Raw genomic sequence first — 27,104 nt, 5'->3', positions numbered from 1 at the left:
GGCATAGCGTGTAGTATATATTCAGGAAATATAAGCTTTTTTCCCCATCTTTATTTCTTTTGTGAATTTCTATTCTTGCCCTTTGTTGTCTATTTTAGTCCTTTGCCTATTTCTTATTGATTTATCCAAAGGAGTCTGTTACAAAGGAAAGCTATTAACTCCTGGCCTATCACATTCTATTATTTCCCACAATTTGTCATTAAACATGTTGCCTATAGTTTCTTTTTAATAAAACATGACAAATACATCAGAATGGTTTTTGCTTTGGGTTCCATGCTCAGAAAAGCCTGGTCCTCCCCAAGTTTATATTGATAATCACTTAGATTTTGCTCTGGGGCTTTAATGGTCCTATTTCTTTACATTTAATTCTTAATCCAACTGGAATTCATTTAGAAGGTAAAGGGAGTTATGTTATACAATAAGCATGCATTACTTTTATAATCAGAAGACAACTCAATACTCTGAATATTAACATTGGGATAAAAATTTTCAGTGCATTCCTTGCACTCCACTCACACATTCATCACTGCCTTCAATTCCATGTGCCCGTTTCCCGACTGACCAGGTTAACTGTTAGCACACTACTCTGATTTGCATAAAACCTGATTATAATAATTAGTCTAGAGTTCAGGTTAACTTTTCTATTGGCATTCTCATTAATATACACTACTAAGGCTTTCTCTATATCGGGGGCCAGTAAACTCTCTGTGAATGGCCAGATAGCAAATGTTGGAGGCTTTTAAGTCATAGTCTTTGTCACAACTACTCAGCACAAAACTGGCCACAGACAGCATGTATATGGATGAATACGACTGTGTTCCAATAAAACTTTATTTATGGACACTGAACTCAAATTTCATATACTTTCCATTATCACAAATTATTAATTATTTTGACTATCTTCCAGCCATTTAAAAATGTAAAATCAATTCTTAGCTTGTGGGCTATACGAAAACAGGTAGCAGACTAGTTTGCCAACCTCTGCTTTATTTCAGAATTTTTTAGTGTATTGTCGGTAGCAGCACTATCCAGTAGAACCTTCTGCAGTAATGGAAACGGTTTAGATCTTGCTTTCCAGGATGGTAACTACCAGCCACATAGGGCTATTGAGTTTTCAGTTTTATTTAATTGGGATTAATTTGTTTAAACTGCCACATGCTACCATATAGGACAGTGCATATCAATAGATTGGACTAAAATAATATGTAAACAGATAGGTGTTTGTGTATACATATACATAAATGTGTGTGTGAGTGTGTGTGTGTGTGTATAGTTTTTTTCTCCTGGAGACATAAACTTACATATTTAATATAGTCACTCAAGTGAAAGTTCCATGACTTTTTATTCCTGTGACAAATGAGAGCAAGCTAACTCTTCATTCTAAAGGTCTTTGGCCCTCAGTCTTTCTAAGCAGTGCCCAGAATATGTGATCAAGTCCCTTAAGCATTCAGCCACTATTTTGCTCAGCTGTTTCTTCTCATTGCTATTTTTCCTTCCTCTCTACTGCCACAGGGTAAAAGTAAAAATACTGAATTAGTGGAAGAGCATGTCACCTTTGTCACTTCTCCCAGATACCAATAAAAAGCACACTTACCGTTAGGTCAAGCTGGCTGTTCCGTGTCGTGATGGACAGTTCAATGGTGGACAGCTGCACATCTCTCCAGACCTCAGGGCTCACCTCCTTGGAAACGCCTGTATGAATGTATTAGACACAGGTCAATTTCTCCCATTAACATTTCACCCTCCACCACCCACGGCCAGCTGCCAGCTGCTAGCTGGCCTCCGCCGGTCTGCTGACTCCACCTTTTTCTTCATTGCATACTTCTTACATACGGGATAAAAAGCCAGGCTCAGAATGGAGTCTCTATGCCTGAAACATCCTACCAACACAGCCAAAAATATATAAAGCTCAGTGACTGAAAGAGGGAGTTTGTCTTAAATGACACGGGGTGTCCCCACTCATGGGACGTTGTCCTGGCTTGGGCCCTGCTCTGTGGTGCACAGGAGGCTGACTGCAATGGTCCTTGGAAGGCATCTGCTCCAGGTCAGCCTGACACTGATTTTGGGGTCTGCGTTAGGCAGTCCTGAACTGACCAGGGCTCTCAATCTTCGACCACCCGCTGCTCACCGTCCTGCGGTTGTGCCCAGTATGATGCAAGTCTTCGCAATATTCTCCGGTACAGAGAGGGCCGTGGAGGGGTCTCTTCTGCTCCACTGGGAGGTCTCTCTTTAGGTCCCATGTATGAGATAGAGGCTTGATGCGTCTGAGGCCACTCCTTTTAAAGTGAAGAGAGAAAAACATTCGTCATGAACACAAAATTCCAACCTCTGGGAGTTTCTGCATGCAAAGGTTAGTATTCTGCCTAGACCTGCTAGAAAGCCAACTAATTTCTCCCTGGATGGAACTGTCTCTAATTTGGAGCATGGAATCCTCAGGCTTTCTTTTCCTATTAAAGGCCTATCTTGAAAACCATGAACTCAGTGACTGCTGTCTCCACTGACCTGTCACGTGGAGCAGAGAGGAGATCAAAGTGGACTATCAACAATTGCTTATACTTGTCCACAAACCCCAATATGAATGAGCGTAGATCCTACCCCAGGATAAATTTATCTTTGGTCTACTGATGATGACACATAAAAGAAACTGATGAATTCAGCTGCATCAATACTTTCTTCATTTTTGGAATCATCTTCCCACAGCGGCCAGAATGGTGTAGCCCAGCCTTGCAACCCAGTTCCAGGCTCCTCACTCCTGCTTCAAAGATCATCATTCTCACACTCTAGGTCAGTGATGGCAAACTTATGACATGCGTGTCAGAGGTGACACGCGAACTCATTTCTTTGGTTGATTTTTCTTTGTTAAATGGCATTTAAATATATAAAATAAATATCAAAAATATAAATCTTTGTTTTACTATGGTTGCAAATATCAAAAAATTTCTGTGACATGGCACCAGAGTTAAGTTAGGGTTTTTCAAAATGCTGACTCGCCGAGCTCAAAAGGTTCGCCATCACTGCTCTAGGTGTTTTGTCTTCTAATTCCTGCACCCCAAGTCCAGTGTTGTCCTGGGTCTCAACAGTTTGCACAGGAACTACTAAAACAACAGCCTAGCCCTCAACATCACCTCTCATTCACCACAGCTGCTCATTTCCACAGCCACATCTGGTCCTTCCTGCCACCCAAAATTATTCCATCTTGGGCATCTATACCCCTGTAATCACACCCCATAATCTACTTATCTAGTTGATTCTTTTGTGCCCAATACGTCTTTTTTGGGCAAACTAATCCCTGTTCTTAAGCTTTCATGGGTGAATTACAAGAGTAACAACTCCTTTTCTCACTCCACCTCTTACTTCTCTTCAATGCATGGACCCAGCCCCTCTTCTCTGACTCACACTTGTGCTGCTTTATCATGCAATGAGCATACTATGGCAGTCTGCACTAATGGACATGTGCTGAATGGATAAATTCAGTTGGGATATTGAGAAATCAGACAGCGACCACACATCTCAGCTGCGTCCATCACTCCTACTGACATTTCTAAAGCTAATATTTTCATCTCCATCTGCCTGTTCCTGTGTTTGTTTTTATAACTTGGTTCAAACTCAGAAGAGGAAGAAAAGGGAGATATTTTTTGGCCCCTCAAGATCCTACCCACACCCAAGTTTTCTATCACATTGAGAAGTCCAGTCTCTGACCACACCATTTTCCCTCAGTGCCTAATTATCAGTTCATTACTTTAATGCTCTTTTTCCATCACCCTTGGCCCTCTCGTGTCTTTAGTCTTCCACAACATGTGCCCTGAGAAGCTCCAATTCTGGATCAATCTTGTCACTAGGTTTCTGTATTACTTCATCAAGGCTCAGCAGCATTATTGGAGGGGAAAATTTTCCTGCTGAGCATTGATACAGGGAAAACAATCACCCAAGCAAGCATATCTGTGTCATAACCAATTCTTGGTCTCAGGTCCTCAGTGCCACTCGATAATCCTTCTAAACCTCCCTATTTTCTTTATCTTTAAATTCCCCATACCATCATCACCTCATTTTCAACAGGTCACGCTGCTTGCTACACTTCAGAGAGAATACCAGGATCTCAGTGAGAACTGCCTTAACTCTCCCTGTTTGTTTTCATCTGGACCACTCCTTCATTTCTCTTCTGTCTCAAGGAAGAAGTGTCCCTTCCTCTGTCCAAGGACAACCCAGTACTTTAGGTCCCAGACCCTTCTACTTGCTCACGGATTCTGCCAGCTCAGTCATGCTTTTTCTCTCCTTTCGTTCATCTCTCTTCCCCCTCCTCCACTTTTTTTCTGTTGCTTCATGGTGTAAAGACATGGATATCTTTCCATTTAAAAGAATCAACACTCATTTGATCCTATTTTTCTCACTAGCTTTTGCCTTTCTCATTTCCCTTCAAAGTCAAGCTTCTTTTTTTTTTTCTTTTTTTTTTATTGCTTAAAGTATTACAAAGGGTATTACATATGTATCCATTTTATCCCCCCGCCCTAGACAGTCCCCTAGCCTCCCCTATCACCCAGTGTCTTATGTCCATTGGTTATGCTTATATGCATGCATACAAGTCCTTTAGTTGATCTCTTACCCCCCTACCTCCTGCCCCCCAACCCTCCCCGGCCTTCCCGCTGCAGTTTGACAATCTGTTTGAGGCAGCTCTGCCTCTGTATCTATTATTGTTCAAAAGTTTATAATGGTCTCTATTGTCCATGAATGAGTGAGATCATGTGGTATTTTTCCTTTATTGACTGGCTTATTTCACTTAGCATAATGCTCTCCAGTTCCATCCATGAAAGTCAAGCTTCTTGAAGGAGTTGCCTACCCTTGGTGTCTCCACTTTACCTTCCTGTTTATTCCTTAACCTTCTTCAGTATGGCTCAGCCCCTCCACTTACCAAACCTTCAGAGGTTACCAAATTCAATGGATACTCTCCTGTCTTTACTTAGACTCTTCATTATTGCTTCTTAAAATCTCACTTTCTTCCTGAAAGTCTCTCTTCCATTGGCTCCTATCAGTACTCTCTCCTCCACTTCCTCTTAGCACTTCTCAGGCATCTTCCCTGGTTCCTAAGGGCTATTTCTCACCATCTATTCTCTCAATGGTAACTTCACCAAACCCATAGTTTCAATGCTACTCATACACTTCAGACATGTAAATTATTTCTTCAGCCCACATCTCTTTGCCAAATTCTAGACCTAAGTCACAACTGTACCTCCACTTGTCTGTACCAGGGGTATGGTAAACTCAGTATGTGCCAAACTGAAAATTTCATCTTCACACACTTGATCTTAAGCCAATATTATCAAAATTAATGGAAAGCTCTTAGTTATTAAACTGTAGTCCCTCAAAACCAGAAATCTCAGAATCCTAGACTCTCCTTCCAACTTTTGAGGATTCCACCTCAATATCTCTTTAACCCATCTCTGTTGTCAATGCTCACTGTTACCATCCAGTCTACACCTCATGACCACCTCTCACCCAGATTACTTTAACAGTCTTCTGATGCCCTTGCCTTTGGCTACCCACACAATCTGTTGTCCTCACTGCTGCCAAAAGATTTCTGTTATTTCCCTAAGACTCAATAAGTCCCCACCAGTGCTTTATCAATAAATGTCAGATCCCACCTGCCATAAACTGCCCCTACCTAACATTCAAAGTCCCTTTCCGGCCATGCTACGGCCATAATGAAAGACCAGGTTTCACCGCTGTGACTTCACACACCCTGGCCCTCCCCCAAGAATGCCCCTTTTTTAAAAAAAATATATTTTATTGATTTTTTACAGAGAGGAAGGGAGAGGGATAGAGAGTTCGAAACATCGATGAGAGAGAAGCATCGATCAGCTGCCTCCTGCACAGCCCCCACTGGGGATGTGCCTGCAACCAAGGTACATGCCCTTGACCGGAATCGAACCCGGGACCCTTCAGTCCGCAGGCCGACGCTCCATCCAGTGAGCCAAACCAGCTAGGGCACCAAGAATGCCCTTTATCTAGTCCTACAGATACTTCAATATTTAGAAGTGGCACCTGCACTGCGAAGACTGCTGGCCCTCAGTCAGAGGTGGGTGCCCTCCTTTCTCCTCCATCTTAGTTCTTCTGTGTTTCTCTCATCACACTTGCCAAATTGATTTACTTGTGCTTCACTCTCAGCACATGCACACTCCTTGAAGGCAGAAACCTGTCTTATTGAACTCTGTATTCCAAGCACATAGAAGGGCTGGCCACACAACAGATATTTAATAATGGTTTGCTAAAGAAATTGTTGGAATAGTTTGATTCTCCCAGGTTCTACAACTTAACTATATAGTTACTAGATTTCTTCCTAAATACTGTACACTCACTACTCCACCAATGAAATTATTCCTTTGAGCAATAGTAATTATGCATTTTACTAACCGAAATTTATTTGGAAGGTAAAGGGAGCAATGTTTTGCAATGGACATATACTACTTCCATAATTAGAAAACCACATGATAATCTGAATATTAATATAACCAAACTTTTCACTTCATCTGCCCGTCCTCAGATCAGCCAGCCAAACTGTGAATATACCACTTTGATTTGCATAAAAGCTGAACACTGTGTAGTCCACAGGTAAGGATGACACATGTTAGCATTTTCATTAACACACATCGTTCAGTTTTTCTCCATGTGAACATTTTTCAGTATACAGCCTATAGCAGCACCACTAATGGAACCTCCTCTGGTGATGCAAATGTCCTATATCTGGACTGGCCAATACAGTAACCACCACCCGTATTTGGTTAGCATGGTTTGAAACCTGTTTTATTACACTGGTGGGGACTTTTTGAGTCTTAATCAGGGAAATATATCAAACCTGTATGATAAGATATATTCAGAAACAAATCTTTATTTCTAGATACTAATTCAGACATGCAAATGACTGATGAGATATAGGTCATTCTGTTCAAGGTTTGTCCGGCCAGAGTGAGTGAATGAATAGACAATGGAAAGTTGTCTATATAAAAAAGAAATTAATACCTGGACGGTGTCACTCAGTTGGTTGAGTATTGTCCCAGACACCAGGAAGTTGCCAGTTCAATTCCCAGTCAGGGCACATGCCCGAGTTTCAGCTTGATCCCCAGTAGGGGGTGTGCAGGAGGCAGCCGACGGATGCTTCTCTCTCCTTGATGTTTTTTTCTCTCTCCTTCTCTCTTCCTCTCTCTAAAATCAATAAAAACTCATTTTTTAAAAAAATGTAAAAGAAAGAAATTAACTATAAGCTTGGTAATGGAAGGAATGAGTTGGTACACGAGGAATGCTTTCTGGATTTGTATGTAAGTAAATATCCCTCATTTTAGTACTGGAGCATGTCAGATACATCTGTCAGATACAAAGAATTTTTTAAATATCCAAATATGCACATCCTGGCATAACAACAAAATAATTCAGGGAACGTTTCTACATTGTAAATTGCATTTACCTGAAGAGTGCTGAAAAAATGCGCTGCTTTGGTTTTTAGGGGCCCAAGATACCAGTACCTGAGAAAGATCAAGATAAAAATCTAATTAGAATATTAAAGGAATGATCAACATGATAGAAATTACACCCCTCCTGTGAATGTCTGCTCTGAGGCCTGGGGATCATGGCTTACCATAAAAGAGTATTATAGAACATTTAAATCCGAATTTCAATGCCATGTCAAACAGTACGCAATTAGTTACACAGGAGCTAGATCCTTGCAATTTAGGAGGGATATATAATCAGAGTCTCCTTGAATCTCTAAATTCACAAGTATTGCTGTAATGCATCCTTAACCACAGAATATAGTTGAGTACACACCCAAGGAGCACTGAGTAGAGAATGACAAAGCCACAAGGAGATGCAGTGCTGGTGACCTGATGTGTTACCCACAAGCTAAATGTGCCTGCACACACACAAACACACCTTTAAAATTTATGAAGCAGCATAATTTCACATTGCTTTTGTTATGCAACTTTAAAACGGCAAATATAGAACCTGGGAGTGAAGAGGGTCTACTTCATATTGCTAAATACATAAAAGCTGCTGAAGAGAGAAAGGTGCCTCCTTGGAATTGGAAAAGTGGTAAAAACTAGATTCCTCTTAAAATTTATATGTCACAACCAGCCCATCTTAACTGCTCCCTATTTGATTCTTGTCAATACGCATTTATTTAGGCTTGTGGAGAAATCTAAAGAAATATAGAGTATAAAATTCCTGCCTTTGAGGGCTTATGAGAAAATATGGTCCAAAAAAGTAACAGAAAACAGTAGACAACTATATAAATATATATGATATCATATAAACTGATTACTATTTATTGGAAAGGAGAGTCAAGAAGGGATACGAAATCATTAAGGGCTTAAAATCACTGGAACAGCCATGCTTGTACAACAAAATGGCACAAGCACACAGTATGGTGTGTACTTTAGAAAGAGGCACTGGGCTTAGATACATGACGGAGGGAAAGAACTCATTCCAGGCAAAAGGAGAGGCCAGGGTGCAGGAAACGGTGAGGATAAGAGCCAGAGTAAAAGCTTAAAAGGAAATACACATAACTGTGCAATCAGGGGTGGTGATGGAGGAAGGTGGGCCTCGAATGCAAGAATGAGAAGACAATCCAGGGAGCAATGGGGAGCCATTCTAAGCATTTTTCAGCTAATGTTATGATTTTCTTTGTCTCCCGGATAGCCAGATAGAAATAAATCCCAATGAAGGCACTTTATTTCCAAATGTCTGCAGTTCCCTTCATATCTACCAAGAGCAAATTTTGTCACTATGTTGGTCACCTTGCATGGCCAGTTAGAAGTCATTTCTTGCCTCTTTATAGTTTCCTCATACACAGAGCAACTGCAAGGATGGCCTTAGTTGAGGTATTACATAACAAGTGGAATTTTAAAATCCATTGTTCAGAAATCAATCAAAATATTGGCAAGTGTGGGAGATAGTCCTAAAGGGGCTGACCTATGGTTGTGTATAACTATCGATCAACATATCTGAAAGCAATTTGTCCTCACCAGACTTTTTCTGGAAAAACTAAGCAATTCCTCTCGGTGAATTGCTGGTATTATTTGACATTACAGATCAAGCACAAGGTACTCCTGGCAGACTTGCAAATAAAAAGATGGGAACTATTAAATAACACAGAGTGTGAAACAACACAGTAACATCTCTGTTGACATTCCACTGTCAACAGGGAACATCATTAGCAGAATAATGAGTGAACAGCAAGAGAAATCTGCAGAGACATTCTGGCAGGAATGCCCATGAAGTGAAAGATAAAAGCTGTGTGTGAGATCCATCATAATCCATTCAAACTATACTAAAATTGTAAGCCTGTTCTTAAGAAAAGGTAAAAATCAATACCCACCAGGTGTGACCTGAGCCTCACACAGCGGCTCCCTGGGTCCCGTCTCAGGAGGCTTCCGCCTGCCCTTCCCTTCCCCATCAAACAGACAGGATGCAGCCCTTCTCCCGGCCAAGAGTTCCATGTTACACATGAATTTTCCAAAAGTAAATCCATTCCCATTAAAAGCTAGCGACGGCCCTCTAGTCACAGCCCCAACAGGTCTGCTTCTTCCATCTCACAACACAACCAAGCGGCCACTGTCCTTCTAAGAGGCAGCCGTGGTTTCCCAACCTGCCAGCCTTCCAGGGCAGCTCTCAGGGAGTCCTCCGGCCAGGGCTGGGGAAGCGGCTTTGGCCCCAGCCGTGCCTGTCACTTGGTACCAGATAAGCAGGTTCAGGGTGACAGGCCATCCGTTCCCCTTCAGTCTAGCGTGAGCCTGAAGCAGTACCTCTAGAAACAGGTCCCCCTCTCCTCCTTGGCCACCACCAAGCCAGCGCAGAGGAAACCAGAACTTCCCCCAACCTTTCAGCACAAGATGCAAACCTCTGACTCTATTAATCATAGATAAGTCAACCTCCAGATCCACCAGATCTATTCCTGGAAGATCAATGTATAGTGACACCTGAGAGACAGGAACAGAATAAAAAGATTTTATAAAAGTCATCGCAATCCATACAGTAATCCTTTACTTGCTAACTTTGACGCCAGCGTCTCTGAAGGATCCCCACCGAAGGCCAGTCATTGCAAACACGGGCTGTTCCTTTTCACCCTGGAAGTAAAACACATTTAATTTAAAGTAATGCTGACAATAACTTGGAACTGTCTACAGTTAAGTACCCAGCGAATGAACACGGCCTACTTTTCATCAAACAAATTCTAAAAGGATGTTCACAATTTAAGAAATCAACTCTGTGAGTGTTCAGGAAAAGTACTTGAATAAAACATACTCTAAATGAAACTAACTTTTATATATTAGAGCTCATAAACCGGCTGGCAAGGGAACATGTTATCATACTTCAGCCTGGAAATTAAGGAGTACTTAACTATTCTGGTTCCTGGACCCATTAGGTGTCGGCTCAGCAAGAACTTCTGCTCTCATGCACCTGCTTGAGCCCAAGAGGATTTGAGCCTGCATCCCCTTTAAAGGGCCAGGGGCTCTCAAGTAAGATCAGAATCTTGGCACACTACAATGTTTCACCTGAATATGTGAAAATACAGCCTGCTACTTGTTGTAATAAGTCAGAACACAAAGTGATTTGGATTTGGTCCAATGCTTTATGGCGAAATACTGCATATACATATTATAATCAGGAAGTATCTAGTAAGTCAGTGACATACGCAATGTATAGAAAACATACACAATGGAGCCACCTCTGAGAGTTTATGCTCTGTGATGGACCTTCCTTAAAGTAAGAATAATATACATACCAGGATATATAATAATTTCCAGTTAATTCCTAGTTACTCTGGAATGCATTATTTCTCGCACATGTACCAAAAGCAGCAAGCTTTTAAATCACTCAATTAAGATATATCCAGATGCACCTTCTTGAGTAATAATATTTTTAAATATCTTCATAGAGGCTGATGTGTAGTAACTGCTAGGTTAGAATTTCAGCACAGCCCTCCCATTTTTGTGAGAACAATTTAGCTTTACTGTATGCCAAAGACTCAATTGCAACTTAAATCATGTTTATTGTGACCAATGAGGTAGAGAGTCCAGACATCAAGAACAAAGAAAAAGAGGCCGCAAGCTCATGGGTTCGCCAATTGTAAATATGCCTACAGCCTACGCTATGTAACTAATAGCAACATTTTAGGATAGCAGTTCTATTAAGGCATATGTTCCCTTTGCAATTACTAAGTAATCTGTGATACTGTGAGAGTATTTGTTTCCTAACAACCCTTTATCTAATAGTTCTAGCAGCTATTGAGGATCTCAATGACTTCATTGGTGATTACAAAATGGTAATTCTCTCACTCTATCACTCCTTCTGTATTTACAAACCGGCAATTCTTCTGTAATATCACTGTGGACTCTTCATTTTTACTTAATGTATTATAATCCATTGCATTATACTTCTGATGTTTCAACTGCCCCAAAATTGGCCAGGTGGGCACCATCGGGCTGTCTCCTATGTCTTTCTGTGTTGCCCCTCTTAGTTTCTGAGTACTTCCTTGCCCTGACTCTGAAAGCCAGCCCTTCACAGAGTCCTGGTAACGCATCTTAGAGACTGGCTTTAGAGACTATATTTGGATGTCAGGATGCTCACTGCTTTGGGTGTTACTGGTTCTAAGCAATATATTTGCATTGTCAGCAAATATATTTCTAAAACAATTCATGAGTTCATCTACAAATCACTCAGCGTGAGACAACCCAATAGAAAATGGGAAATATTGCTCCCATCTAGGATGTAAGAAGTTACAAAGAACGTTGTTCCCATCGTAAAAATGAGGAAAAGCCAGATAATCTAACAAAATCACAATACTTCTTATGCCCACCTGTGAACTGAGACTGCAAGACAACCAAGTAATCTGAATTCCAAAGAATGACAACCCCCAGCAAAGAACAGACGGAACAAAAGAAGGATTTTAACATTCGCAGAACATGGGAGGAAGCGGAGGCCACCGTGCAAACAGGTAAGATGAAATCAGGCCCTGTCCTAAGTGCTTACATTTAGTAGCTCTTTTTATTCCATTTTTTAAAATCCTTACCCGAGGACATGCTTTAAAATAAAATTAATTTGAGAGAGAGAGGAGGGAGAGGGAGGGAGGGAGGGAGGGAGGGAGGGAGGGAGGGAGGGAGAGAGAGAGAGAGAGAGAGAGAGAGAGAGAGAGAGAGAGAGAGAGAGAAACATTGATGTGAGAGTGAAATACTGATCAGTTGCCCACACACATCTCGATTGGGGATCCAACCTGAAACCCGGGTATGTGCCCTGACCAGGACTGGAACCTGCCACCTCTCAGTGTATGGGACAATGCTCCAACCAACTGAGCCACACCAGTCAGAGCTATTAGCTCTTTTAATACTCAGAACTGCCATATGAGGCAGAGAAATACTTGAGGTACAAAGTTAATCAATAAAGGAACTAAAAATAGTGACAAAACTATATTGGGAGGAGATGCAGAGCAATTCTTATGCATAACAAAGAGGCCAAGAGATAAGGTCTAAAATTTATAAATCAAAAACTAGTATTGTATACTTAACAGTGCTGAACTGGACACTTAAAAGTGGTTACGATGGTAAATTTTATGTACATTTTTAACACAATTTTTAAAAATAGCATCATAAGCATATTTATTTGTGGTGACTAGAATAAACAGGCAAAATTTTTTTCTCTGGGAAGTTATACTTGGGGTAGGAAAGGGTAAGAAGAGGGACTGCAGTTTTCATGATCTCATTTGAAATGTTACATTTTGTTTTCTTTATGTGTATCATTTTGTTAATATTTTCAAACTCAAGAAAGGACTTACCTTGATCTGCAAGACATCAAGTGGGACTGTCTCTCCTTTTACAATGGCAAGTGTAGCATCAGTAATATGTCTGAAAGATAACAAGAAGGAAATGGTCATGTTGTGAAAAATAAGCAACAGCTCCCCCAACTCTCTTTCTTTCTCTCTCTCTCCTCTCTCTCTCTCTCTCTCTCTCTCTCTCTCTCTCTCTCTCTCTCTCCCCCCCCCCCCCCCACAGTAATAATAATTGGCTCTGGAAAAAAACACATAGTCCTTCAAAAAACCGAGAACACAGAACAAAGAAGCATAAAAGAACGACTGACACAAATACAGCGGGAGGCTCTGACACAGCCCCACAGACCGCCCCCTCAGCGTGGTCAGGATGAATCATATCCACTTGAATGGGAGTTGCTAACAAAGTTAGATACAACTTCAGAGACCTTAAAACCCAAGAACATGCACATTCATGCAAATGCTTAGATTATATTCTGGGTTCCTTAGTAAGCAAGTTGGGACATAAGAAACAACCTATTTTACTTTCTCATATTTCTTTATCGAAATGCCTTTACCCCATTTTTTCCTCCCAATACAGATACTATCTATGAAGTGGATAGCAGTTTAGAAAACGAGATTCAATTCAGGAAACAGCAAGATGCAGTATCACAAGTTTAGATGACCCAGAACATGTTCATTGTGAAGGAAGTCAGTAGGAAGGGTCAGTCACTGTACGTGTTCTGTGTAGTAGTTAGCACACTGAGAGGGTTTAGGAAGTGCTTGAGAGGCGGACCTTAACAACAAATGTTGCAACTATAAAAAAAGGCCTTCCTATATTAATATTTTTTTCAAAACTGCTTGGCAGAAGACAGCTAAAACGCAACCTAAATTTATTCTCCAGCAACAACTGCCAAGTTCTAAACAGATCAGCACTGTAGCACATTACAGCTATTTTTTAATGATAATTTACCTGCAATCTTCCAATCCAAGATTCCTCCCACACTAATTGGGACAACACATCTTGACAACAGTACAAAAAGCAAAGCCTGTTCTTCCCAATAGCCTCAGGCATCTGCCATGTGCAGAGGCCTGCCTGATTCTGAACCCAGGGCAGACTGACTTAATTACCTAAGAGCCCTGGAGTGTGCTCTAAATTATGTTTCCTCAATCTTTAAATAGAGCTAGAGGCAGCAACATAATAACTACAGGAAAATCAGCTCCCAAAGCCGAAGGCTACGAAGACCTTCAGGGTGGCCACGCTGGGCACAAACTGGCTTTTGGACAGGCAAGGGTTCTCCAAGGACACGGCTCCGTCCTGATGGGTGACATGTTTGAGAATATTGGCTCTGCAGTTCAATAGTCACTATTGATACAAAGGAAAAGACTAGCTCTCTACAGCGACCAAAACCTAAACCAGGTGGGATTTATGTTGGGTAAACAAAACTGTTCGAGTAATTCATTGCCACATCTACTGCCCCAGAAATTCTAAACGGGGAATGAAAAGACAGTGAACTGAAACGGGCTTCAGCATGACTGTGAGGAGCTAAACATTCCCTATTAGTTAAGGTTTGACACGCAAGCAATGTTTCAATGAAGGCTCTGATATGTCTATGTTTATGTCTCGTGTTTGATATGTGAACCCAGGTTTTATAAAAATAGAGAACATATAGAATGAAAAGATGTAAGATGACTCCTAAAATTACAATAGCAAAAATAAATCCACAAAACAAGCCTAATCAAAATCCCAAAGGAAAAAAAAAATTGAAAGAAAATCACCTGAGTATCATTATTGTTACTGATTCTAAATGGTTATAATAACCAAAAACATCATAAGATCTTAATTAAGCCATTCAACAAATATTCATCAGCTGACTGCCCCTCAGGTGTCACCAAGCTTACGGTAAAGGTCAGGCAACTGACCGTGAGAGCCTGGGAACCATCTGTTCCAGTTCATATTAATCCCTAATTCAAACCTCAAACTCATGATTCCTATCTCCTCGGAAGGCAAGGGCTTTTTTACACAATGCTTTGGATAAAAATGAACAACAACAATTTGCCCAACTCCTGCAATTTAATTTAGACATTAGGGCGACACTGCTCCTCTGCCTGCTTTACTCATACACCTTCCACGTCAGGCATTCCCCAAAGGATGTGACTATATTTCGTTGTTTTAGCTACTTATACAATCAAGATAATGAAGCCAAGGCTACTGTTCCATTTCACAAGGGACTTGCTATTTGTCATTGGAGATACCTAAAGCAAACAAATGATTAGTGCAAATCTGTTTTCACTAGGGAATCTCAGAATGCAAAAGTATGAAAACAGTTTGAATCAGGGAGGCCATTCTTACAACTGAAAAGGATTTCGGTATTCACCTCCATACCTGACCTGGTGACTTCATGTCAGATCATCAGGGTCCCACCACCCAGCAGGGAACCTTCCCAATGAACTGACAGGTTAGTCTCTGACCTAGGTCTTCTCAATGACTTGAGGATCCAGGCTATCAAAACTGAACACAAATATCATATCCGACAGGGGAACTGCCCATCCCCAGGCTCGCTCAGCCACAGCCCACTTTGTCAACCTACTGGACTTTGTTTCCACTTTCGGCAAAAAGGGTCTGACTCAAAGTGCTGGTCTGCCCCAGTGGGATAAATCCGATGGGAATCCTGCTGAAGGCAGCCTGGGAGAAAGAAGAGGAAGTGTTATTGTCATGGTCAGAAAAGCAGGCTGAACAGAGAGGCACAGATGTGTCTCCTATGAGACAAGTAACGAAGTGACCTGGGCCCGCCTTCCTGTCTCCCTTCCTAGGCCCTGGACCAGCAATCGGGCCATGCCTGGAGCAATTCCTAAAAGGAGGCAGTCCAGGAAAATGACAGGACTTTGAATTTGAAAGAAATATTTTGGTGCTCATTACTAGCAACTACTTTAAAGAAATCTGGTCAAAAAAAGAAGGGTTTTAAAGATACAGATGAATGCACAATTGTGACAGTGTGTTATGTTGTCACATTATTTTGAAAAAGTTGCAGATAAAATTCAGCTAAAAATATCTAACATATGTACAGTAGCCAATGATAGGGAAAGTACTTTATAAACTATCTCAAGTATAACTAGGGCAAAGGGGATCAGCAAGTTTGTGTAGCAGAAAGTAATGGCACAGCCACTGAATTAAATGCCACAAAGACACACTGTAAGGCCTAGCAGTGGTTCTCAACCTCTGGCCCTTTAAATACAGTTCCTCATGTTGTGACCCAAACATAAAATTATTTTCGTTGCTACTTCATAACTGTAATGTTGCTACTGTTATGAATCGTCATGTAAATATCTGATATGCAGGATGGTCTTAGGCGACCCCTGTGAAAGGGTCGTTCGACCGCCAAAGGGGCCGCGACGCACAGGTTGAGAACCACTGCCCTAAAGACTATGTTGAAGATGGTCTATTATTATTGCCAAAGGGACCAGGAAGGGTCTTCTTTCTTGTTATTTGCAAAATATGTTAAACTGCTGTAGAAAAATGTTTAAAATAATGTCACAAACACTCATACACCCACCACCCAGACTTACCAAATGTTACTTTTTGCCATGTTTGCTTCAGATGTTTTAAGAAGTAAAATGATACAGAAATAACTGCAGTTGCTTCTGGTCCTATTCTCTCTCTCACTCGCTCTCAGAGGAAGCCGTTGTCCCAAGGGTGTGATGCCTTTCCATCCTGTTGTTACTCTTTCACTACATAAGGCATCCACCAACTAGATCTGTTTTCTACATTTTAAAACTTTGCAGAGATGCATAATGTGCTTTGGCAGCCTGCCTTTTTTACTTAACATTTTTTAGATTTCGCCATGTAAATATTTATTTATAAAGGAATCCTCTGAAAAAGATTGTATAAAAAGTTGTATGTTTTAAACAACTCCTGGTGAAAGCTGTTGGATACTCTGGATTCCCAAAGCAGGTAAGTCCGCCGCAGGCTAATAAAAGTGTCCGAGGACACAGGCAGCCCCACGGGTCTTTCTAAAATCCAAGGACCCACACTTGTGCTGCCTTAAAATACAAAATGGGGAAAAAGGTAAAAGAAGGAAGTAAAGAGATATAAAAAGAACAGAAACATAAAAGTAAAATGCAATGACTCTTCTTAAAAGCTCACCTCATCTGCTCTTCGAAGAACTCCAGTAACAACCTACAAATGTTACAGAAAAATTATGAACAACATGTATTTCCTTTATCATAAAAGAACTGGATTCAATTTTCATGGACCACAAACTTCTTCCTGTTTTCTTCCTAGAAACTATGTCAAAAGCTGCATTGGCTATTGAAACACACAGTATTCTCTAATCGGATCAGAGCTAACTTAAATTTTATTCTTGACCAAAGGCCCATAGTACAATCAAGACTAAGATACAATAATTAATTTTTTAAATATATTTTTATTGATTTCAGAGAGGAAGGGAGAGGAAGAGCGAGATAGAAATATCAATGATGACAGAGAATCATTGATTGGCTGCCTCCTGCACGGCCCACACTGGGGATCTAGCCTGCAACCCAGGTATGTTCCCTGACCAGGAATCAAATTCTGACCTCCTAATTCATAGGTTGATGCTCAACCATTGAGCCATGCTGGCCACACTCAGTTAAAATAGCTATAAAATCTCCACATTATATTAGTAAAATTATGTTTTAGTTCTAGAATATGGGTCTAAATGTGTGCTCACATCAACTGTATACAAGAGCCTAGTCTGTCACAGTGAAGTGCACATATAGGAAACACAACCTGTGGCTACACTCCGAGATGCCTGCTCTCCACAAATGTTTCTCACTGATGAAGGTAAAGACACGGGGGATAGTAGTCCCTCTAAGAAAAGATACTTTTTATTTCAATTTTTACATAATTTATTTTTCATTTTAAAACTATAGTACATACGTCTTGTAAAAACAGAAAAATACCTGAAGAAAAAATACTTCCTCATAAATCCACTATGCAGAATAACCATCATTAGTCAGTCATTTATGTTTTGGTACATTGCTCTCATATTCCTTTTTTATCAGGGCATATTTTTATGACTGGGTCATACCAAATGCACTGTAAAGTAAAGGCTAATGCCCATCTTCTCCTTTCACCTCCTGCCTGACTGCATTCTAGGATTAAATGGGGCTGTCAGGAGGTCTCCTTCATTCTTTGTTGGCATGCTATCAGTATTCTTCACACTTCATTAAAAAGCCATAAAAACAATTACAAGACCATTAGCACAACCTTTTAAAAAGAAGCTTACTAAGGCTCACATAATTGCTGAGTCAAACATAGGACAACTCTGGCCAGTGTGGCTCAGTGGAAGAGTATTGTCCCATGCACCAAAAGGTCTTGGATTTGATTCCATTAGGGCATATGCCTGGGTTGTGGGCTTGATCCCCAGTAGCAGGCATGCAGGAGGCAGCTGATCTGTTTCTCTCATCGATGTTTTTCTCTCTCTCCCCCTCTCCCTTCTTCTCTCTCTAAAATCAATAAAAACATAGTTAAAAAAACAAACACATAGGACAGTGCCCTGTCTGCGGTGAGCTCCTGATTCCTGAACACCGATGAAACCACCGAATGGAGCAGAGAAGAGGTGTAGATGTGAACTGTACACAGGATGGGAAGGTGAGTGGAAGGGCTGCCTGTGCCAGGCTCTCGAGGAGTTTCCAATATATAATGGAGGTTCTAGTCTATTGCTCAGAAAAGAAGAGCAGCTCAGGCTTCCTGGCCTTATTGGACCAAAGTAAGCACTAAGGATACGGAACTTGAGAACAAAGGCAGATGCATACATCTGAACATGGAGACCTCTGCTCCTAATGTGCTCTAGGAGATGAAACATGTGATAGAAATGAAGTGACAATGGACAGACACCTCTTTTAAAGGAATCTTTCTTTTATAAGAAACTTTCCTCATCACTGAAATTACGATTGCCATAACAGCCTTCAGAATATAAAAAGCTTACCGTACCCACCACCATTTTGTTTCCTATTCTATTCAATTTTATCAGACTAAAAAAAACAGTGCATGAGAAAAAAGTAATGATATACTTGTGTCAGAAACAATCCCCACAAATGGATTACAAATAAATAATTTCCTTAAATTATAACCACTGTATGCCACTGCTCTAAGATCAACTTTCTGTCTCCCTCGCCCAAATGGTTTCACACAGGAAAAGGGCCATACCTCCTGCAATGTCCCATCTCCTCCGGCAACGATGATCACGTCTGTGTTTTCCATCAGTTCCAGCAGTTTCTTGGCCTGGCCTTCATAATCTGTCTGAAATACAAAGGAAGCCTTGGGTCAATTTATTATCCTAGGGCCACTGATGAAAGGCTAAAAAGTACAAGTTATTAAATACATTGAGTATTTTCTTAAATTGTACATAATTGATAGACATGAAACACTAAATAGCTAACAAAGCAACTCTATACAGTTTTTATAGTTTCTACCTTTAGAACTGGAAGGGACCTCAGAAACCACCCAGTCAGCTCCTTACTTGATTTATCTGTTAACAGAAAGCTCATCAGAGAACCCATTTCCATTTTCTATGACATCATTTACCAGTGCCTTTTATCTGAAAGCAGGAAGTACAAGTGCAAATATGAAGCAAATGGGATGAAAAGAGCACAGATTTGGGAGCCCAAGTGACCTAGATTAAGTCTCAACTCTGCTACTTTTTAGCTGAGTAGCCTCAAACTCTCAGATCTTAATTTCCTAATCAATGGAAGTATGTGTGTTAGGAGAGGGGATAATCTTAGCTTCCCCATAATGCCATTGTAAAGCAACCAGCAAGGTAACTGCTCATACCTGGTACTGTACTAAATCAAAGGGGGTTATTATTGTACATAGGAACATTGTACATAAAATACAGGTGTGACTCAAATTAGTCAAGACGCACCTAAGCATCACCATTTTTATTGATAATATTTATCTCAGATACATACGCAGACTTAATGGGCCATCTAAGCCACCACCTCTAAAACCATACATTGAATTTTAATAGGCATAGTGCAACTAATGCTAAAATAAGGAAATACTCCCTCCATCTGACACTATACTAGACTAATAGGTAAAAATTAAAGATTTGGATTTCAGAGAGACTAAAGCACCTCAGCCAATAAGACAGTTAACACAAAGGAAAAAGGAAGTCCCTAAACTAACACCATTAATTTTATGATGAATGTTCCTACTTTTATTCTAAAAATTGGAATGACTGGTTTTATAATTATATATTTTCAAATATTTCATTAAAAAATATGCCAATCCAAATTAAAAGGATGGTTTGTGAGCACCCCGAAATGGGTGATCATTGGGAAAGAGCATGGGTTGGCTAAGAGTGATGCATTTCAGACTCATGCTCATCTCTGACAGGTCACTAGATCCATAGATCTGGGAAACTAGACAAACATTATAACTGGTTTTCAGCAAGGCACCTGGCAAGCTATTTAACAATATCCTTGGAGACAAGGTGGGAAAATATGGACATAATATGTTAGAATACAATTAAATTAGATACCAGTCTAGGCTCAAAGTGAGATGCTCAGAGAAGCAACATCAAAGTGTAGGTAGAGTCTTAGTGACAGCTCTTTAGGGTTCTCCCTTCAGCCTCTTCCTATACAACACTGTATCAACAATGGATGCAAATTATAATTTACTGAATTCGAAAGTAATACAAAGTTGATAATCTTGCCCCTCCTTCTTTGTTCAACCTCACCCTCTCTCCCTGTCTCTCCTGGTTCATTCCACTCCAACAACAATGGCCTCCTTACTCGCACTCAATCACCCAAGCACACTCCCGCCTTGACTATGCAGTCTGCTCGGCCTGGATTCTTTCCCTCTTTGAGCAGCTGCATGACTCACTCATTCCCTTCAGGTCTCTGTTCAAAGGTCATCTTACCCGACGGGCCTTCCTTGGTATTCTGCACTAAACTAACATCCCTATTACTCCTGGTCTCTTTACCCTGCTTGATTTTTCTCCTTGGCATTTATCATCATTGGAAAAATCGTGTGTTTATTTGTATGTTTCTTTTCTGCATCCTTTCCTTTCACACTTTGAATGGAAGCTCTCTGAGGACAGATAGGGCTTACCTAATAGTAGGCACTCAATAAATATTTGTAAAAAAAGTACAGGCAGGAAAGAGCCAAAGTGCAAAAAGATCTTGACAGATTTAACAGACCATAATTTAAAAGGTTACATGAACAGGGATAACACATTTGAGGCTCTGATCTTAAGATGAAAATTCCAAATGCACCAAAGAGGAAAGATAAAAAGTGGCATAATGACGCAAAAAGATGAATCAACACATTAACCTCACACTTTTCCTAAAAATTAACTCAAAATGGGTTGTAAACTTAAATGTAAAATAAAAGAAAACTATATAACTTCTAGAAAATTGCACAGGAGAGATCTAGATCAGTGGTTCTCAACCCCTTTGGGGGTCGAACGACCCTTTCACAGGGGTCTAAGACCATCGGAAAACACATATATAATTACATATTATTTTTGTGATTAATCACTATGCTTTAATTATGTTCAATTTGTAACAATGAAAATACATCCTGCATATCAGATATTTACATTATGATTCATAACAGTAGCAAAATTAGAGTTATGAAGTAGCAACGAAAATAATTTTATGGTTGGGGGTCACCACAACATGAGGAACTGTATTAAAGGGTTGCGGCATTAGGAAGGTTGAGAACCACTGATCTAGATGATCCTGGGTTTGGCAATGAGTTTTTAGATAAATCAACAAAAAGCAAGATCTATGGGAGAAAAATAGACAAGTTGGACTTTCTTAAAATTAACAACTTCTGCTCTGGGAAAAACACTGTTAAGACAATTACAAAACAGCTTTACAAGACTGTATAAGAGAAAATATTTGCAAAACACATATCTAATGACTTGTATTCACAACATACAAAGAACTCTAGAAATCAACAGTAAGAAAACAAACAAAAAACAAGAGCAAAAATCTGAACAAACATCACACCAAAGAAGATATACAGATGGAAAATATACAAATGAAAATATGGTCAATATTGTATGTAACCCAACTTTTGCCCTCCCTTGAACATACATTCCCATTAGAATGGCTACAACCCAAAACACTGACAACACAAAATGTTTACAAAGACACAGAGCTATAGGAAATTTCATTCATTGCTGGTGGGGATGCAAAATGGTACAGCCACTTTGAAAAGGCAGTTTGGTGATTTCTTTTTCTTTTGAGGGGGGAATTTTTATGAGTTTTTTTGAGTCAAACTGATGACATGCTGGGAAGCAAGACCCTAAATGCTCCCTGGCAGTTTCTTACAAAGCTAAGCACACTCTTACCATACAATCCCGCAAATGCCCTGTTAGGTATTTACCCCAGTGAGCAGAAAACATGTCCACAGAAAAACTTGCACATGAATGTTTATAGCGGCTTTATTCATAATTGCCAAAATTGGAAGCAACCATTCAGTAAGTGAATGGATAAACAAACTGTTGTACATCTATACAATGGAATATTATTCAGTGATAAAAAGAAATGAGCTATTAAGCCATGAAAAGACAGGCCAGTAAGGAGCCCAGGCTAAACCAGCAAAAGAACAGCTCTGACCAAGACTCATCAGCAGAAAAATAGTTGTCCAGGCAGTTTGTTATATAGCTATAGATAACTACTATAGAAATAAATCTAAATAAATCAACAATTATAATAATTGTTAATGGATTAAGTGGCCTAGTCAAAAGCCAAAAAAATTGATTTTTGAAATATCCTGTTTTGCACCTTTACAAATGGTGCATCTAAAACATAAGGATACAAAAGGCTGAAAGTAAAGAGATGTAAAAATTATGCCAGGCAAAAACTAGCCAAAGTAAGCTAGTACAAGTACTACTAATAACAGGTAAGACAGACTATGGCAAAAAGCAGGATTAGTGCCAAAGAGAGTCACTCTATGATAGGATCAAAATGTAAGGAAAATAAAATAATGTGGAATTTGAGTGCATATACTAATAGTCTCAAAATACAAAAAGCAAAAATTGACAAAACCATGTCATGAAATAGACAAATCCACAATTATAATAGGAGATTTCTAATACCTCTCTCTCTGAATAACCTATAGCTAAACAGAAGAAAAAATCAGCAAGGGCATAGATTTGAGGCACACAATAGATTTGACTTAACGGACACATATACAGAATATGCTCTCCAGTAACGGATATAAATTCTTTTTAGGCATACATGAGACATTTATGAAAACAAACCACATGCTAGGCCACAAAACAAGTCTCAACAAATTTTAAAATACTGGAATTTATAGACTACACTCTTTGACAAAAACACCAATAAAATCAGAAATCATTAGCAAAAAGATTTGGAAAAACTTTAAATTTGGAAATTTAAAAACATGCCTTCCTAATTCATAGGTCAAACAAAAATCATGATGAAAATCAGAAAATACTTAGCAATGAAAATATTACACATCAAAACTTCTAGGATGCATCCCAGTCAGCGTAGCTCAGGAGGTCACAGTTCAATTTCCAGTCAGGGCACATGCCTGGGTTTCAGGTTCAATCCCCAGTGTGAGGTATGCAGGAGACAGCCAAGCAATGATTCTCTCTCATCACTGATGTTTCTATTTCTCTCTCCCTCTCTCTTCCTCTCTGAAAGCAATAAAAATATGTTTTAATAGAACAAAAACTTCTAGGATGCAGCTGAATTATGGTACATTTATAGCTTTCAATGTATATAGCAGGACAGAAGGGTAAAATTAATAAAAATAAACATCCACATTAAAATGTCAAAAAAGGACAGCAGGAAAAAAAAATCCAAAGAAAGTAGAATGAAGGAAACAATAAAGATAAATTAGATATTAATGAAACAAATGAGAGGATCAACAAGCCAAAAGATGGTTCTTGGCAAGGATTAAACTGACACACCTCTCACAAAACTACTGAGAGAAAGAAAAAAAAAGAGGGGAAAAATAAATTATATTAAGCATGAAAATGAGATAGTACAGATGATACAGAAATCTAAAAGTTAAAAAGAGGATATTATAGATATTATATATAGAAGTTTTTGTTCTATTAAGATATATTTTTATTGCTTTCAGATATTATGAACTCAATTCCAATTAATTTGAAAACACTGATGAAATGAACAAATTCCTTGAAAAACTTACCTTTCCAAAATTAATTCAAGAAACAGAACTTGAGTTCTTCTAGAGCCATTAAATAAATTTAATATAGATAAATAAATAAATCCCCAAAGAAAGCTCCAGGCTCAGATAGTTTTACTTGTGAGTTCAACCAAACATTCCAGGAACAATACTAGTGTCAAGTAAACATTCTATGATCTCTAATACACAGAGTATGCACTACAGAGACTTAAATAAATGTTAGTTTTTTTCCCCCCCAACCCTGTTCCTCCATCATGGAGGCAGACAACTTAGTCTCAGATAAGCTAGAGAAGAGAGTTCACCATGAAATGGTAAATTGGACTAAATGACCTTTTACGTTGTTATTTAATGAAAGTGTGTAAAGTTAAAAATAGGTTATTCATAGACTTAGCAATATGGTAACAGTGATTTTCATCAAATATGCACTCCTTATACACACCACACACATATCACTTTAAAAAGTCAACAAAAATGGAGTCTTTAAGCATCTTCTGAGACAACATAATTCCCTCAAACTTATTTTTGTCACCTGTTTTTCTTACCTAAATCTTGCAAATTCTGAAGCTTTACCATTTAAAATTCCTCCCCAGAGATAATACCTCATCAGAGAAAAAATGTTTACCTGTCTATGGAACTAGCAAAAAATTAAATTAATTACTCAGATTTGCAGGGGTTTTTTGTTTTTTGGAAAAAACATGCTATTTTCATCTTCTAAGAGACAATAATTCCACATCCTATCTTCACATGAAAGGAAATCAAGCTTATGCCTCCATCTAATCCTTTTCTGAAGATGAAAAGCTGACAATGCTTTATAAAAACAAAATTGCCTTAATTATCAGAACAAGTACACAACATTGATTGCTCTGCTCTTGTCGTAAGTGGTAAGTGATTTCTGCAAACAAGTCAGAAGAAGAGGCTATGTTATAAGGAGTAGGAGCTGGGATCAAGTCGACACTCTGGAGCAGTCTCACCTTAACGACAGTCACATCCATGCCAGATAAGTGCAAAATTGGGGCAGCGTTTTTTTCAAACAGAGTTCTTGCTTTGCTGTAGACAAAGGAAAAAATATAAAAATTTTATGAGTTCTCAAGAGGACGAACAGGAAGCCCAACCACCTTCTCTTGTGTAGAACAAGAAATAGACTAGGGAAGAAACACTGTTCAAATAACAATGAGAAATGAGTTTCTACTGATAGAAACATAGAGTCAGTCTCTCACTCAGGGGCCTCAGAAGTTTACTGTTTGTCTAACACAATAAGCTCTTATCCATTTGGGATGCCTCAGTTTATGGTCGTTCCTCTAGAGCAGAGGTGGTAAATGTCTGGCCCACGAGCCATTTGGTCTGGCTCTGCCAAGGCATTAGAGGTGAGGTAATTAAATGTTTGACCAACTATAATAGGCTAATTTTTAAGTTGATAATTTTGTATGACCCACAAATGATGTTATAAATATCCAAATGGCCCTTGGCAGAAAAAAAGGTTCCCTACCCTTGCTCTAGAGAAGAATGTACATGGGATATGGCTCCACTAAGGAAGCAATGTTTGATTCATTCAACAAGTATTTATTGAGTACCTACTATGTGCTAGACAGGTGTAGGAGCTGGAGAGACCACATGAAAAAGCAGACAAAAATACTTGTAACTTAAGTATAATGTATTAAGTCCTCAAGGAGCTTATTAATATTCCAGTGGTAGAAGGAAGAGAATGTATTTACTGTAACATTTTTCATATGCCCCAAGGGAACAGAGTGAACCAAATAGAATATTGCTTAATTCTAACCCAGTGGACATAACCTTTGGGGAAGAAGCATATCATTTGTAACAATTCCAAATACTGTATCCATTTCTTAAGTCTTAAACTGCAGTAAAATCCCTGGAGAAAGAGCAAAATGTTTTTCCACGAGGACCAAATTTCTGCTGGAACAGAGAAAGTTAGAAATTGTCTAACTACAGGATAATCAACAGCTTGCCCCAAACTTCCAGGCACCATCATGCCCTTCTGTGTGTTAACTAGCACTATGTACACACCTGTCTTGGGAACTTTCACAGCAAATGAGGACTAGTGAATTGCAAGAGAATCTTCAGGACTAGGCTTGAAGCCTTGCAAAAACAGACACCAAATCTTATGCGTCCCCGAATTCCCTAGCCTCCAGGCGTATGTCTGGCACAGGCAGAACATATTTAATAAGTATCTAACGCAGGGGGGGGCAAACTTTTTGACTCGAGGGCCACAATGGGTTCTTAAACTGGACCGGAGGGCCGGAACAAAAGCATGGATGGAGTGTTTGTGTGAACTAATATAAATTCAAAGTAAACATCATTACATAAAAGGGTACGGTCTTTTTTTTCAATAGTTTTATTCATTTCAAACGGGCCGGATCTGGCCCACAGGCTGTAGTTTGCTCACGGCTGATCTAATGAGTTAATAAACAAATGAATAAACCCATCTCAAAAATGCAGGCCTGTAAATTCTGAGGAAAAAGAAATGACATGATTGTGATGTCTTTAACAAGAGCAACAGTTACAAAGCACTTAGAAGAGTCTGTGTATTTTAAAAGTCTCATACACAGCATTCCAGTAGTGACTCTTGTCCAAGTCATGCCAGGATTCGAAAACGCCTAGGAATCAAAGGATGTAGAAGTTGCAGAAAGTCCCCAATTGCATAGTCTCAAAGTTGAATAAAATCCCTGGAGAAATGTTTGGGTGAAAGACAGGTCAACTTATTAGTACTTTCAAAACAGTCAACTAGCCCTAGCCAGTTTGGCAGAGTGGATAGAGTGTTGGCCTGGGGACCAAAAGGTCCCAGGTTTGATTCCGGTCAAGGGCACATGCCCAATTGTAGGCTTGATCCCCAGTGGGGGACTTGCAAGAAGCAGCCGATCCATGATTCTCTCTCATCGTGGATATTTCTATCTCTCTCTCTCCCTCTTCCTTCCTCTCTGAAATCAATAAAAATTTTAAAAAATTCAACTAGCCAAACATCTAACTTTTACATCCACATTACTCAGCTCTCTTTCAAAAAAAAATTTTTTTTTTAACCAGTGATGCATGCTTTAACTTTCTAGACTACGTTTTATACTAGAAAGAGATGCAGAGGTAGCCAGTGAGGAACATCTATAGACCAAACTCCACATCCCCTACACTAAAGAG

The 27,104-nt window shown here is 39.5% G+C and overlaps 1 protein-coding gene across 12 annotated transcripts in view; it reads right to left on the bottom strand.

The window, feature by feature from the left end:
• Positions 1–27,104, bottom strand: part of AGK (acylglycerol kinase) — a 75,474-nt gene that overhangs the window by 9,609 nt on the left and 38,761 nt on the right. For all 12 annotated transcript variants that reach the window (XM_059712006.1, XM_059711997.1, XM_059712000.1 and 9 more), the window contains 9 exons: positions 24,929–25,004; positions 18,975–19,067; positions 16,929–16,961; positions 15,376–15,470; positions 12,815–12,884; positions 10,030–10,109; positions 7,454–7,511; positions 2,129–2,276; positions 1,595–1,692 (listed from right to left, as the gene is read on the bottom strand). In XM_059712006.1, the coding sequence (XP_059567989.1) occupies positions 1,595–1,692; positions 2,129–2,276; positions 7,454–7,511; positions 10,030–10,109; positions 12,815–12,884; positions 15,376–15,470; positions 16,929–16,961; positions 18,975–19,067; positions 24,929–25,004 (751 nt within the window). The remainder of the gene's footprint in view (positions 1–1,594; positions 1,693–2,128; positions 2,277–7,453; positions 7,512–10,029; positions 10,110–12,814; positions 12,885–15,375; positions 15,471–16,928; positions 16,962–18,974; positions 19,068–24,928; positions 25,005–27,104) is intronic.

Source organism: Myotis daubentonii, chromosome 10, assembly GCF_963259705.1.
Source record: "Myotis daubentonii chromosome 10, mMyoDau2.1, whole genome shotgun sequence".
NCBI lineage: Eukaryota > Metazoa > Chordata > Mammalia > Chiroptera > Vespertilionidae > Myotis > Myotis daubentonii.
The sequence above is the reverse complement of the archived record's forward strand: the minus strand, read 5'-3'. Positions and strand labels throughout refer to the sequence as shown.